The sequence below is a fragment of the Haemorhous mexicanus genome, chromosome 6 (assembly GCF_027477595.1).
Source record: "Haemorhous mexicanus isolate bHaeMex1 chromosome 6, bHaeMex1.pri, whole genome shotgun sequence".
NCBI classification, from domain to species: Eukaryota; Metazoa; Chordata; class Aves; order Passeriformes; family Fringillidae; genus Haemorhous; species Haemorhous mexicanus.
The window spans coordinates 63,967,344-63,982,590 of record NC_082346.1 but is presented as its reverse complement, the minus strand read 5'-3'; the positions used below and the strand labels follow the sequence as shown (position 1 = coordinate 63,982,590).

Genomic DNA, 15,247 nt, shown 5'->3' with positions numbered 1-15,247 from the left:
TCCTTTCAGTGTGGAGGTGGCAACTCTTGGATTCCTCTCTTTCACAAAGTGCATGCTCCTGCTGTGGGAGTGATGTTTCCTGCATGTTTTAGGGGAATATTTTGTCTGCAGCTTTGGCATAACAGATTTATGAGCTGCTTCTGCTTTCCAGGCATAGAAAATCCCAGGTTTGCCTTGAAGGGAGGGTTCTCTCAGAGAAGCAGATGCAGTTTGTGCTGTGTGTTTTACCTGTAGCAGGTGTGTCATGATTCCCTGCAGAGGGGATCCCCCAGAAATCCAGCTTTAGCTGGACTCTGCTTGGGTAGGATGAGATGAGCATTTTGGAATGGGAGGAGAAGTTGCTGTAGGTCCTCTCCCAAAGCAGGACAGGTGTCTTGGTTTGGAAAGCCAGGTGCCTGCTAAAGAAGGCAGGAGCCTCCCCTGAAATGGAGAATGCAAACCCTCCCCACCCCTCCCAATTGTTATGAACTTTAAATTAAGGGGCTCCCAGGCAAAAAATATGGGAGCAGGAATAACAGTTCTTTAATAGGGAAGAGAAAAAAAAACCTAAAAGGATAAAATAAAACAATGCAATGCACTAGAACAGCACTGACAGAGTCAGAACTCAGCCTGACACCCTGTTGGTCAGGGTGTTGGTAGCAGTCCAGTTGGAAAAGTGGCTGCAGCCCTCCTGAGGTGTCAGGTGTGGTTCTGTTGGAGCAGGGGGTCCTGTAAAAAAGGGTGTATTCTTCCTCTGCAGATCCATGGAAGAAGAAGCAGGTGCTGTTCCTTTGGGGAATCCAGTGGGAAGCCATGCTGGTGTGTCAGAATCTCCAGATTGTATCTGGGTAGGAATGCTTGGCTCCTCCCTCTGGGCAGAGCATCTCCCAATGGGATGTTACAGTTCTTATCAGCCATGCAGGGACACTCAACAGCCTGTTATCAGCAGGTGTCCCCTGCCAGGGAGGAGTGATTGTGATCACTCAGGGAGAGAGATGAGGAGAATTGCCCACTTGACACCAGACAGCTGCCATACAGATGGGAATAGAATACATCTTGCCTTGCAATCTGGAACAACAGGTGAGGGTCTGAACACACACAGCTCTTTTCCAGCAGATAGGAAAGTGGAAAAGCCACCAGCAGTGTGGCAGGAGGCTGCAATCAGCGTCCACCTGAGTGCCTGGAAACATCTAGAGGAAAAATCAGAGCACCTGAGCACAGCCAGCTGAAGCTGAGGCTTTCTCTAGGAGATGTCTGGCTCCTTAAGCAGCAGAGGGCATTGGTGGCTTCCTGGAATCCAGGGGATGTGAGCTGGGTCTGGTGTCCTGCCTGGCTCCTGTGACAGCTGTCTAGTGGCTGCAGGTTGCAGGAGCAGAGAAGCTGCTCAATCCCTGCTGGCCTAGGCCTGGTATCCAGCTCTGACTGGCTCTGGACACTCATTAACTCACCCAGTTCCCCCAGTGCAGGAAGTTCCTCTCCTCACATTCCCGAGGCTGCCCCTGGGCTGTGTACAGCCTGCTCCAGGGAAGCCTCTGCTCTCCACTTGGATACTCACCCTGCCTGTCTGCTGAAGGTCTCTGCCTCCCTCCCCTGCCTTGGGGGCATCCTCTGATGTTGTGTTGGGGAAATTGCTGCAGAAACAGGCTGGGGATGAGCAGAAATGTTACACAGGTGCCCCAGAAGGTTGTTCTGCCCCTGAACTCAAAGGCACACAGCAGGGCTGGAGGCTGCTGCCTCCACACTGAAGGTGGGAATGTTGGAGCTGTGGGAAGGTGGCTGGACTGCAGCCAGCTCCTGTCCTGGGGTCCTTGTGAGCTGGATGTTTGCTTCAGCAGCCTTTGTGCCTCGTTGTGCTGGCCTGAGCACCACAGGCTCAGCTTCCAGTGGCAGCAGGATGTGTGCTGGGCTTCAGGGCTGTCACTTGTCTCTTGGCACCTCTCTCCTGCTGACTCTCAAGACACTGTTCTGAGCACCATATCCTGGAAAATAGAGCTGGGATGTGGAGCAGACCACTGGGATGAACTTCCCCAGCAGATTCTCTGCTTAAACACAAAGGCAGCTCAAGTGCTGAAGGGTATTTGCCCCTCACTGTGACTTGGTGCCTCCCAGCAGCCATTAAAGGGATTCATGGATGGATTTAACAAAACCTGGTTTGTCTCAGCATTCCTGAATGGTTTCAGTTGGAAGGGATCTTAAATCCCATCCAGTTCCATCCCCCTGCCATGGGTTACCTTTAAATAGATCAGGCTGCTCCAAGCCCATCCAGCCTGGCCTTGGACACTTCCAGGGATCCAGGGGCAGCCACAGCTGCACTGGGTACCCTGAGGCCAGTGCCTCAGCTCCCTCACAGCCAAGAATTTACTCTGAATATCCCATCCCACCCTGCCCTCTCTCTGTTTGAAGCCATTCCCCTGTCCTGTCCCTCCAGGCCACTGTCAATGGTCTCTCTCCATCTTTCCTGTGGGCTCCCTTCAGGTGCTGGGGTTCAAGCTCTGGGTCTTTCTGCCCACCCCAAATATTGAGCTTCCTTCCAGACAAACACTGTGAGCAGTGTTGGGGTGCTGGGTGGCTGCAAGTGGAAGGGCTGGGTGAGCACCTCTGCAGGGTCTGGGCTGTGAAGCAGAAGTTGATTTTCCTGCTGGTGGGTTGTTGGCCTCATGAAGATTCCCAGAGGAAGGCAGGGGCTGAAATAGCATCTCCCTGGACCCCCAGTTTGGAGCTGACTGACAGAATCCTGCCTGGGACACTCCAGTGCCTCAGATCCTTCCCTGCTCCCAGGCAGCTTTGGCTGTGTGGCTCCTGCAATGAACTCATCACATGAGAAAGCTCTTACCCAGCTCTGAATATTTTAGCAACAACATACAAATGTTCTGGGTCATTCTTGCCTGCACAGCTGCTCATGCATTTAAGGGAACAGGGAAGAACATCACAGCTCTGTATTAAAACTCTTTCTATTTCTTCCTGTCCTAGGGAACATCTGTCTGCCAGGCTATTCTGGTGGGATCTGTAGTGGCCCTCCTGTATTCCTCAAGGGCTTGCTATAACCTGGTAGCTGTGGCCATATCTCCAGACAATGTTCCTGGTCCTTTTAACTATGGCTGGGACAACCTTTCAGACAAGGTGAGTGTGTGACCCCCAAATCCAGAGCCAGTGAAGTGAGATGCAGTCACTCCTCATCCTGTGAGGATGAACAGGGAGCTCTGGGGAGTGTCTGGGTAGCTGAACCCCCCACATGAGCTGCCTTTCTGCTCTGCTTGCTCTCTTCATCCAGCAAACCTGAGTCCTCCTCTCCCCAGCCACTTCTTCAGCAAGGATTCCCCGTTGTGCTCTTCCCTTTCAGCCTGCCAACTCTTCTTTTGAGGGAGAGGAGGGACAACTCAACTAGAGCAGAACAGCAATGCTTAATTGGGCATGGCTGTGTGTGAGGGAGAGTCACTGGTGTGGGCAGGAGCTCCCAGTGCCCTGGTGGCACCCTGTGAGCAGAACCAGCTCACCCAAGCCAGCAGCAGCAGCCAGGTGAAGGTCACTGTGCTGCTTTGGGGACTCCTGCCTTTGGAAAGGTTTCTCTGCACTCCCAGTTCCAGCTTTTGGGAGCTCTGTGGATGGCTGGGATGACACAGACCCTCTGCCTTGTGCCCACAGGTGCACGTGGAGGTGAGCAGTGAGGAGTACGTGGTGTTTGGAGTGGTCCTGTTCCTCTGGGAGCTGGTGCCAACCACTTTCGTGGTGCTGTTCTTCCGCGCTCAGAGACTGAGCCAGAACCTGGTAGGCCTGAGCAAGTCCCCCTGTGTTGGGAGGATGCCTGGGATGACTTCTTGGGAATGTTTTGCTTCTGGCCTAACTCCTTTCTCCTTGGCAGACTCCAGCAGGAATGGTCAACAGCCACAGCTACAGCTCCAGGGCCTATTTCTTTGACAATCCCAGGCGCTACGACAGCGACGATGACTTGTCACGGCTCGGGGCCAGGGAAGGAGGGTAAGGAAGGGTTGTGCTGCTGCTCTGCTGCCTCTGGGGCAGCACCAGAGCTCCTGGCTTCTGCTCCTAGCAAAAACTTTGGTGGAAGAGGCAGTGTGGGTGAGGTAGATGGGGCAGGGAGCCTCTGACAGAGCTTTTGTTCCCTCGTGCAGCTCGCAAGGAGTTGTTTTTATTGGGCAGAAGTGACCAACACAGAGAGGTGGATGGTGCTCACAGGTGGTGATTGCATACAGGAGACCTCATCCAGGAGGGCTGGGATCCATTTCACAGGGCTCTGAAATGATCTCCAGAGGGGTTTCTCCACTGGGAGTGAGAGCTGGTGAAGTTTTGGAAAGGAGTGGGGACAAAGCTCTGCAGGAAGTGCTGGTGTGGGGGGCAATGGTCAGGTATCCCCAGCAGAACTCTTACAAGGTATCCTGGCAGCCCTGTCACCTGTCTCCAGGGAATGGTTTGGGCTGGAAGGAACCTTAAAGCCCATCCTGTTCCACCCCCTGCCATGGGCAGGGACACCTTCCACTAGCCCAGGCTGCTCCAAGCCCTGTCCAGCCTGGCCTGGAACACTTTACTTACTTTCCACTTCACTTCCAAGTCCCTCACTGTTGGAATAAATCAGCTGAGACTCCATTTCCTTCATGCAGAAAGCCAGTTCTGTATTCACCAAGCTCATGTTTGTAGGAAATACCAGCACTGTGTTAAACCTAATTTGTCAGCAATTCAGTGAAATTCAGTTCTCTGGTCAGTAAGGGCTGTTGTATATGTCTATCAAATTTTCTCTCTCTACATATGTTTATATTTTTCCTTTGTGGATTCTCATGGGACATATCTTATTGTTTACACAGGTGCATTTGTTTTTCATCCTCAGAATAGATTGTTGTGTTAAAGGAACTTCTGATTCTCAAAATAGCTTCACATGGCAACTTGCAAATTGCTTGTTAGCTGCACTTAGAAGAAATGACAGGCCAGCTTTGGCAATTTGATTTCATAAGGCCTTTCTTTTATAATTCTTCTGTCTACAGCATCTCACCCTTTTCATTAATTTAAAAAAGGCTCTGTTCTGATCTTAAACCAGCTTGCACTTGATGGGGTATTATCTCATTAAGGTTATCACTTGTTATCTATTAGATACGGGCTGAAAGACTGATTACAATCAACAAGCTTATCAAATTCTATCAAGTCATTGACACAGGACTTCTCAGCATGAGAAAACAAAAGAATAATGTCCAATGCCTCTTAGGGAAATGGAGATAAATGACCATTGTTTTAGAGTCAAGTAGTTGAGACTCAGGAGAAAGACCATTAGCTGCAAATGTTGATCTTTGACACCACTGAATGTCCTCCTGGATCCTGGAACAGGGAATAACTGAAGAAGGTTAGCAGGAACACTATACTGTGAGGATGACATGAGGCTTTTGTTGGCAAATTGCCTCTGTAGTTTGCAGACACAGCTAAGCCTTGGCAGTCCTGCTTCTGTTCCTGTTCTGGCCACGAGGGCTGCAGGGTGATGAGGTTGTTTCTCTTTCCACTGGGCCTCATTTTCCCAGAGGTGATGGGTGATTGATTGAACAAACAGGTGACCCCTTCAAACCTGCTGCTGGTAAAACACAAGCACGCCCTCTCTTGAAGTCAATGAATCAATTAGGCTTTGCTAATTGAGGCACACTCAACTGGGATTTAGATTTGATGATCTTTTTTCCAAATTTCTAATGCAAATATTGCATTATTCAAAATTCTATGTTGTCTAAGTTTCTAATGTACATATTACATTATTTGGATGTTCTTAAGGCACTAAATTCTCCTGGCTTTTTTTTTTTTCTTTAAATGAGATACATGTCTTTGGTTATGAGCATGAGGAAACATCAAGCCAAAACAATATTTATAGTGAATGAGAAACTGGCAGTAATCAGGAATAAGCCAGCTACAACAATTAAGACTACTTCAGCTAATACACATAATTAATAATACATATGAAATTAGGTAATTAGGAACCTCTGAAATACTGTACCATCATCCCAGAGTCTGTGAACAGCTGACAAACCTCAATTTAGTGAGGGCTTGGATAATTATTTCCAGATAATAATTCCCAAGCTCACTCTAAAGATAGGTTCAGCTGTCATATATAAAGGGTCAAATTGCCAAGTCAAAGTGACCTGAATCTAGTTTTGATGCAGAAAACATTGGGTTTATTGACAAATTCTCCTTCCAGGTAGAGCTGAGGCCTAGCCACAGCCCAGGCTCCATCTGGGAGGGAATTCCCTAAACACATTTTAAAACAAGGCTCTTAAGAATAGCAGCTATGACTAAAGGCCTTGGGGTTAAAGCCTAATCAAACCATCTAGTAGTTGGATCCCTCCAAAGTTTCCTTTAGGATAGAGATGCTTCAAACACAGCAAACTTCTGGAGTGCTTCTGTAATAACTGGGAAAACCACAAGACCAGCAGTTCAGAGGAGGCTTTCAACAAAGCTCAAGTATCTTTTCTTGGAACTCTGAAAAATACTTAATTATGAGACAGCATTGGGTCAAACCATAGAGCCAGTGCAGGGACCAGCCAGAGAGCTAAGCTGGTCCAAGAGATGCATAAGCAGCTAGAGAACAAAAAACAAGGATCCTGAAACCACATGAGTCTTTTAGGCAATTGCACAAAGAGATGTTAAAGCATATAAGAAGCTGGCTATAAATACAGTATTGTCTTATGAATGATGCCTACTATAAAATCAGTAAATTCACATCATATAATCAATATATTGGTGGTAACCCTCTCAGGAAGTTGAGATAACATCTTTCTAAACAGCCATGTATCTGTGACAGCAAAATGAAACAAAGGAAAGCACTAAAACAGCTTACAGTCAACAACAGCCATAATGGAGAATCTTCACTGACTCTTCTGTGTTATCTATGAAGATAAAACAGCAGAGATTGTAAAGAGCAATAGAATCTTCACAAAATCCCGGGTGGACACACTGTATCTTCTTTATCCACAAACTGGTGTTTGTCAGGGTTTCATCACAGCTGTTTTAGTCAGAATCATCTTATTTTCTTTCTTAAAGAAAACAGATTTATGTCTTACAGCATAGAAAGGTAATATTTAACTCTTAGATTGCAATGCAAGATGTAAGCAGATGTGTTCTATCACCATCTGTTTAAACCAGGTGGGGGAGTGTTATCTCTTCCATGACTCATCCCTCAAAACTTCAGGGAAATAGCTTCTCTTAATGGGCCAGCTGTTGAAACCAGGTGGGGCAGTTTTCTTTTATCTCTCCCACAATGGATCCTCCCTCCAGAAGATATCTTCTCTTAATGGGCCATTGAGTGTCCCTGCATGGCTGATAAAATTCCATCATCCCATTGGGAGATTCTCAGCTCAGGGGGAGGAGCCAAAGCATTCCTACCTGGATATAATCTGAGCCTGGGAACACCACAGCAGCCTTTTCCACTGGATTCCCAGAGGAAGATCAGACACCATTGGACCCTCAGAGGACAACTACAGCTTTCTTCAGGATCACCCCTTCCACAGAGCCACCTTTGTCACTCCAGGAGGACTGCAGCCATCATTTACTCGGACAGCTACCAACACCCTGACCCTCAGGGTGTCAGGTTGTAGTCTGACTTTGTTTCAGCAGTAACATTTTATTTGTGAGCTAATTATTTCTAAACTTTAAGGAGCTGCTGCAGATAGAATTCAAGGTTATAGGACTTGGTTCAGAAAGTAATTGCTGCCAATAATCCTGGGAGAAGAGGAGAGCTGCAGGCACTATGAGTGGGATGGAGACAATCCTGGAGCAGCAGCAGCAGCTCCATGAGGAGCAGGAGTGGCTCATGGACATGATGGTGAAGGAGATGCTCACCAAGAAGTCTAAGCTCCACGACCAGATCAACTCAGACCACTGCACCTGGGCCATGTAGGACAGGTACATGGAAGTGAGCATCAACCTGTGGGACCTGTACGACGACAAGGATGGTCTGCGTGAGGAAGAGCTCAGTGCCATTTCCAGGCCAAATGAATTTGTGGAGTTTTACAACAGGCTGAAGCAAATTAAGGAGTTTCACCAGAAGCACCCAAATGAGATCTGTGTTCCTATGTCAGTGGAGTTTTGAGGAGCTGCTGAAGGCCAGAGACAACCCAAGTGAAGAAGCTCAGAATCTGGTGGAGCTCACAGACGAGGAAGGGTACGGGCGATACTTGGATTTGCATGATTGTTACCTCAAGTACATTAATCTGAAATCATCAGAGAAATTGGATTATTTCACTTACTGATCCACATTTGACCAACTCTTCAATATTCCCAAGGAGAGAAAAAATGCTGAATATAAGAGGTATCTTGAGATGCTCCTTGGGTACCTGCAGGGTTACACAGATCAAGTGAAACCATTGCTGGACCAGAATGAACTTTTTGGGAAAATTCAGACAGAGTTTGAGAAGAGTTTGCCCTTACCCCTGCTGGTGCCCACCTGGACCTCTCAGCCTTCTCCTCCTGGGAGGAACTGGCCTCCCTGGGACTGGACAGGTTAAAATCAGCTTTGCTGGCTTTGGGGCTGAAGTGTGCTGGGACTCTGGAGGAGTGTGCTCAGAGGCTTTTTAGCACTAAAGGCAAATCCCTGGAAGCACTTGATCCTTCCTTGTTTGCTAAGAATCCAAAGACAAAAGGAAGCAAGAGAGACACTGAAAGAAATAAAGATCTTGCATTCCTGGAAGCTCAGATTTATGAATATGTGGAAGTTCTTGGAGAACAAAGACACCTCACCCATGAGAACGTGCAGCATGAGCAGGCACAGACAGGGAAGGAGAGAGAAGAGGAGAACGAAGAGCAGATCAGTGAGAGTGAAGATGAAGAAAATGAAATAATTTATAACCCTAAAGATCTGCCTCTTGGTTGGGATGGGAAACCCATGCCATACTGGTTGTGTAAACTCCATGGTCTGAACATCAACTACAGCTGTGAGATTTGTGGTAACTACACCCACCGAGGGCCCAGGGTGTTCCAGAGGCACTTGGCAGAGTGGAGACATGTCCATGGAATGCAGTGCCTGGGCATTCCCAACACTGCACACTTTGCCAGCATCACACAGATTGAGGATGCAGTGTCATTGTGGGCAAAGCTGAAACAGCAGAAGGCTTCAGAGAGGTGGCAGCCCGACACAGAGGAGGAATATGAGGATTCCAGTGGGAATGTGGTGAACAAAAAGACCTACAAAGACCTGAAGTGCCAAGGGCTGCTGTAGCTGTCCCCAGGTGAAAGATCACAGAGAAAATCTGCAGAGAGAATGGATCTGCAGCAGCTCTGACTTCTTCATTGTCTGGATTTTGTATGTGCATGAATATAGATTTCAATAATACTTTATAGAGTCACTTTCTAGGAAGCCCCTTAGACATTGTTTTGTATAAAAACCAAAAAAACCCCAAAAGAACAGAGGTGCAGCAGGGCAGGAGGATGCCTGCCACACTGCCCCATATCTACAACTGGTCTCTTAGATGAACAGCAATTAAATATAGATCAGCTGAGCTCAAGTAATGGGCAGGCACTGCCCCAGAAAGGGGGAGGAGGGCTGAGCTGCCCTGTGCCACCACCAGCTGAGGAAGGGAAAACTGTGGCACCATCCTGCATTGCTGCACCTCTGTTCTCCCCATGAAACACTTGTGGTTGAAAAAGAGGAGGAGAAAAAAGCAATCAAAAACAAACCCTAAAAACTGCTCACCAAGGGGAAAAATACCAAAAGACAAACATGGAAAACTCTTGAAAGGCACCAAGCACCCACAGCTCTCCTCCTTTGTTTTGGAGTCTGTGAGTTCTGCGGGGGACTGCTGACCAAGGGGCCCAGCCCAGGTGGAGCCACTGGGTCTGCAAAGAAGCTTTGCTACAAAAATACTGTCTGGCCCCACTGGTCCTGCAGTTTGAGTTCTGCTGGAGGATGAGACCTGCTCAGATGGCTGCCTGTCTGCACCATCTAGGGGGTAACTTAACCATGACAGAGGTAATTTTGCTTAAGCACACAACCAAGTTCTGTTTCTGGGCTCCTGGTTCTTCATTTGTTTCTCCACGTGGTTTGACTCTTGCTGCCCCTACTGCTGTGTCCAGCTCTGGGATAGAAGGGAAATGACTGACACAGGGGCCATGTGCTCCCGAGCACCTGCAGGCAGGGACACACACAGGCACTGTCCCAGAACCAGAGTGTAGGCACAGGCTCTACTAAATGCATTTACCTAATCAGGGACCAGCCCCTGGACCACACAACACCAGAACAAAGCTATCAGCATATACTTACCATACTTTCTCCTTTTCCTAACATATTTTGCCTCTTCTATCTCACACTTTGCCTTTCTTTCCATGACGTGTACATTTCCTCACAGTCGCTGCTCCCGTGTGCCATTTCCACATCACGGTTCTGTTCTGTGACTCGTTTCCCCACACCTCAGCAACTGACTGTTCACTCACCATGGTTCTTGAGACTGCTGTCCCCATCATTTGCTGGGCCCTTCTCTCTTTGGCAGCTCTTAGGCTGCCTCACCTTCTGTGACTTTCTTTGGGCCGTGTATCTCCCGAGGTTTGGAGACCACGTTTGCATTCTGCCACTCGCAGTTTTGTGCTCACCCTTTCTCCCAGGAGTTGTGTTCATTCCCATGTGTTCATGCCCTCTGCAGCCTGTGCACTCACTGCCCGGGTTCCCCTTCCCTGGCTGCCTCTTCTCTTTGCTTGTTCCCTGCCCATCCCAGTGGCTGGTTGTAGCCTTAGCCTTTTGCTGCTTTGTAAATTCATTGCTTGAATTTCTTTTCCTGCTGATCCTGCAGCCAGCAGTGCTGCCGGTGGTTGTGTCCATGTGCTGTGTCTCCTAGGCTGCTGTTTGCTCCTCCCTTGGCCATACTCATGGCCAGCTCCATCTTCCTTTCATGACTTTGTATATTCCATCTTTAAATCCTGTCTCTCCGCCCAGTCCTGGGGTCAGCTTGGCTCATGTCACCTTTTTTTGCAACAGGCTGTTCATCTCGCATCTGTCACATCTTTGGGGTCACCATATGTTGGAATAAATCAGCCAAGACTCCATTTTCTTCACGCAGAAAGCCAGTTCTTTATTCACCAAGCTCATGTTTGTAGGAAATATCAGCACTGTGTTAAACCTAATTTGTCAGCAATTCAGTGAAATTCAGTTCTCTGGTCAGTAAGAGCTGTTGTATATGTCTATCAAGTTTTCTCTCTCTAGATATGTTTACATTTTTCCTTTGTGGATTCTCATGGGACAAATCTTATTGTTTACCCAGGTGCATTTGTTTTTCATCCCCAGAATAGATTGTTGTATCAAAAGAACTTGATTCTCAAAATAGCTTCACATGGCAACTTGCAAATTGCTTGTTAGCTGCACTTAGAAGAAATGACAGGCCAGCTTTGGCAATTTGATTTCATAAGGCCTTTCTTTTATAATTCTTCTACCTGTCTGCAACATCTCACTTGCTGTTCAGGGGTGTAGTGAGCAGTTTAGAGCTTCTGGCTCCTCCTGACCATCAGGGCCTGGTGCTCTTCTCCTTGTAGCTGTCTCATCAAAGCCAAGTTCCTCAGAGATATTGCACCTTCAAACTTCAACCCCCTGACCAGTGCTGGGAGCAGAAGTCTGGAGGAGCCAAATTATTTCATCCCTAAAAACTGCATGCCTGGTTTATTTCTGCCTCTCCTGCAGCTTGGCCACCTCTCAGTCTGTTTTTTCTGTCTCTCCTGCAGCTTGGCCACCCCTCAGTGCTCGGGCTGCTACGGTTCCCTGGCAGGCACCGACGGCGGCAGCGCCGCGGACAGCGCGCCCTTGCTCTGCGCCGCCGGCGGCTCGGAGATCAACCAGCACCAGCACAGCTCCCACCCTGCCCCACAGAACTGAGGAGGCTCCCTCTCTTCCCAGAGTGGCACTCGTGTATAGGATTGTAACCTGTTTTTTCCTCTCTTCCTCCTCTCCCCCCGAAGCATCTAACTCATGACACAAACATTCCACTACCTGCCGCAGCTGCGGGACCGAGCCCAGGGCTGCAGGCAGTTCAGTCAGAGAACTGTGACTTTAAGGTACCATGTAGCAAAGTGAAGCTGAACTCTCTGGAAGCTTTTTTTTTTTTTTTTTCTTGGTCTGGTCTTCAAGATGTTGGCAGCTAAATGCACCAGAGCTTCCTCACTAGAAAAGAAACATCAAATGCATATTTGCACTTTTATCTGCACACTTGGAAGGAACGAATCTCGCTCGGGCCGTGCTTGGCCTGAGACTGTTCTAGTTACTGTTTTATTGCACACCCAGAGCTGGGAGAGGCACTGTCTTCTGCAAAGACGTGTTCCCTGAAGGACTCTGCATCCTGCCTCCCTGGGAGTGGGGAGCTCTGTCTGGGCAGGGCCCCTGGTACTGGATGCTGGAGTTTACTGTGCCATATTCCCACCTGGCAGGGTTGGGTGAGGCCCTGGGGCTCAGGGGGTCTTGCCCTGCCTGCTGGTCCCACCTGGCTGCTGCCCTGTCCTACCTGAGCCTGAGGGAGGTCACTGTTCCTGCTAGCCACATGATGACCCCACTGGCCCATGGCAGAGGGACAGGGCTGGCTTTTCCCTGCAGGGAGAGGCTGGAGCTGGCTCAGCAGGAGTGTGTGTGCAGGAATGTGTGTGAATCCAGGGCTGCTGCACCCCCTGGGTGCTGGGAGCAGCCCTGCTCCCCCTCCTCGTTGCCCACAGTGGGGCTCCCCTTGTCCCTCTCAGTATTAAATTGCATTTAGCAGATAACCAAGAGTTTTAACCTGAAGTGAATGTGAACTGCTGGGTCCCCACTGAGGTGCAGGGCGTGTGTGGCTGCCTGTGGAACGTTGCTGTTGCTGAAGGAAGGGGCAGACACCACAGGGATCTGATCCGTGGGCTCCTTACTCTGCTTTCCCTGTGGACCTGGGGCCTCCAGAGCTGGGAGTGCTGGATCAGGCTGGGACAGGTCCCTCTGTCTTTCCTTAACCAAAATAGCCAAGTTTGACCTAGCCTGGGCTCTTTGGAGATGAGGCTTGGTGTTATTCCTGGCTTGTCCCTGAGCCAGCTGTGGGGATGAGCAGAGCAGCTTTGGATAAAGGCACTGGTGCAGGGAGGGGGCTGCTCTGACCATGGGGCAAATCCACCCTGGGACTGCTTTGAACCTGGCTCGTGCTGCTCCAGCCCCGGTGTGACACTGGGGGACAGGGAATGCTGTGCTGGGACAACAGCTGGGAGCTGGGGGGACCCCGGGGCAGCTCAGTGGTGAGAGCAACCCCAGCCCCTGGGCATCCTCCCCTCACCAGCCTGGTCCCCTCACCCCTGGGGCTGTGCTGAGCTCGGTGTCACTTGTCCCACTGCCCCGTCCCTGTGTGTGGCCTGTGCTCTCCCTGCTCACCTCCTGCTGGCCCAGAAAAGCAGTGAGTCCTGCTGCTTTTTTGGAGAAGGCAAAGATGGGAACTCTCAGCACACCCCTTGCTCCAGTCCCTGACCCAGAGCTCCACCCCAGCTGCTCTCCTGTCTCCTGGCAGGAACAGGTTGCTCCATCTCAATCCCTGCTTGGCTTATGGCAAAGCTGGTGAAGGGCCAGGCACTGTCACCCTTCCTTCTGCTCCCATAAGTCTCCAAAGACAGCAAGTGACACTCGTGGCCCCTGTTCTTGCTTAAATTCCAAAGCACTAGGAGCACTTTAAGTTTTACTTTGGAGGGAAAGGAGTGTAGTGCAAAAAAAAAAAGAAAAAAAAGGAAAAAAAAAAAAAGAATAATTAAAAAAAACCTACAAAATCCAAGGGCTACAGGCTCATTGTTCCTCTTGCACTGAAGCACACACCCACACTATGATCTTCCTGGATTTTTGGGAGGGCAGGTCAGGGCAGTGAGCCTCGTTGCTGATGGGCCCCTGAGCGAGTGGCCAAGTTTGGGTTTTCCTCTTCTGTCCGGACTGACGGCTCCTGCCGGGGCTGGTCCTGTGTTTTACTGAAGTCATTTATAGCTCAGAAGTTACAAGGACTTTTTTAATGCATAGTTGCCTTTCATTGAACTTTCTTTTGTTTTTTTTGGTTTTTTTTTGTTTTTTTTTTTTTTGTGGGGTTGTTTTGTTTTTAGGGTTTTTTTTGGTATGGTTTAACAGTGTTCTGGCTTTGCAGGTGGGCAGCAGCTGCTGCCCCAGGAGCTGTGGCCAATGAATGTACCTATTTGTTCTTCACTAAACTGTAACCAAGCACTACTCTGTTGAAATAAATTTAAAAAAAAAAGAAAAAAGAAGAACTTTCTGTGCTGGGATGGCTCCCAGGGTGACCCAGCCAGCTCCAGGTGTGGCCCTGTGGTCCCCTGTGCCCTGCCAGGACCTGGCACAGCTGATTGCTCTGGGAGCTCTGGGATGGGCTCTGAGGGCTGAGCTGGGCTGGCACAGGGGGTTTATTTTATCCTCTGGTGTTTCTCTGGTTGCAGCCCAAGGGAACAGCTGGAGCTGTGCCAGGGGAGGTTCAGGTGGAAATCAGGAAAAGGTTCTTCCCCCTGAGGGTGCTGGCACTGCCCAGGGAATAAGCTGCCAGAGCTCCAGGGGGGTTTGGACAGCGCTGCCAGGGATGCCCAGGGGGGTTTGTTGGGGGTCTGGGCAGGGCCAGGAGCTGGGCTGGTCACTCTGAGACCCCTGTGGAGCCCTCCCAGCTCAGGGAGGCTCTGCCATGATTCTGTGTCTCCATCCTGTGAGGTGCAGTGTGCTCAAACCAGTGTCCCAAGAGACACTTCTGGCCAGGGGCTGTGCTTTGTCCTTCCCAGGACTGGCACCTCCAGCCCTGGAGCTTCCTTTATTCCTTCCCCAGCTTTATCCACATCCACACAGCCCTGAGCCAAAGAGCAGCAGCTCTGCTGGAGCACAGGCTGCCTCTTCTGCTCTCCCCACATTTTGGGTGGAAAGCAGAGGGGGTTCCACACAGTTGCAGGCTTGGAGTGGCTGTTTTCCAGCAGCACTGCCCTCAGCCAAACCTGTCCTCTGTCCCCGTGGGATGGTGCAGTCAGGGCTGGCTCCAGCCCTGTGGGGGAGCAGGAACAGGGGATCTCACCCTCATTCCTGTGGGGGATGCAGGGGTTGTGCCCAGCCCAGGGGGGACCCTCTGCCCTTTTCCACTGCTGGTCCTCGGAGCAGCAGAATCCCCCTGCACCTCCCCCTGTGCCAGCTCTGAGGAGCAGCAGCCCCATCCCTGGCACATCCTTTCCCATTTTAGCTCCCAAATGAGCCAACCCCAGCTGGCCAGGCTGGGAGGGGCAGGAGAAGGCTGGGATTGGGCTCCTGGCAGCAACTGCTGCCCCAGGGACACTCTGGCACAGCTGA

At 49.9% G+C, this 15,247-nt stretch overlaps 1 protein-coding gene and 1 pseudogene across 2 annotated transcripts in view; both read left to right on the top strand.

The window, feature by feature from the left end:
* Positions 1-15,247, top strand: part of GPR137C (G protein-coupled receptor 137C) — a 37,536-nt gene that overhangs the window by 8,602 nt on the left and 13,687 nt on the right. The window contains exons 4-7 of one of the 2 annotated variants that reach the window (XM_059850648.1): positions 2,950-3,099; positions 3,622-3,744; positions 3,839-3,954; positions 11,659-14,181. In XM_059850648.1, the coding sequence (XP_059706631.1) occupies positions 2,950-3,099; positions 3,622-3,744; positions 3,839-3,954; positions 11,659-11,809 (540 nt within the window). In that variant the 3' untranslated portion in view covers positions 11,810-14,181. Of the gene's footprint in view, positions 1-2,949; positions 3,100-3,621; positions 3,745-3,838; positions 3,955-11,658; positions 14,182-15,247 lie in introns of those variants that run through there. The other variant, XM_059850649.1, reaches the window with a different exon arrangement.
* LOC132329477 (splicing factor 3A subunit 3-like) lies at positions 3,962-11,652 on the top strand (annotated as a pseudogene).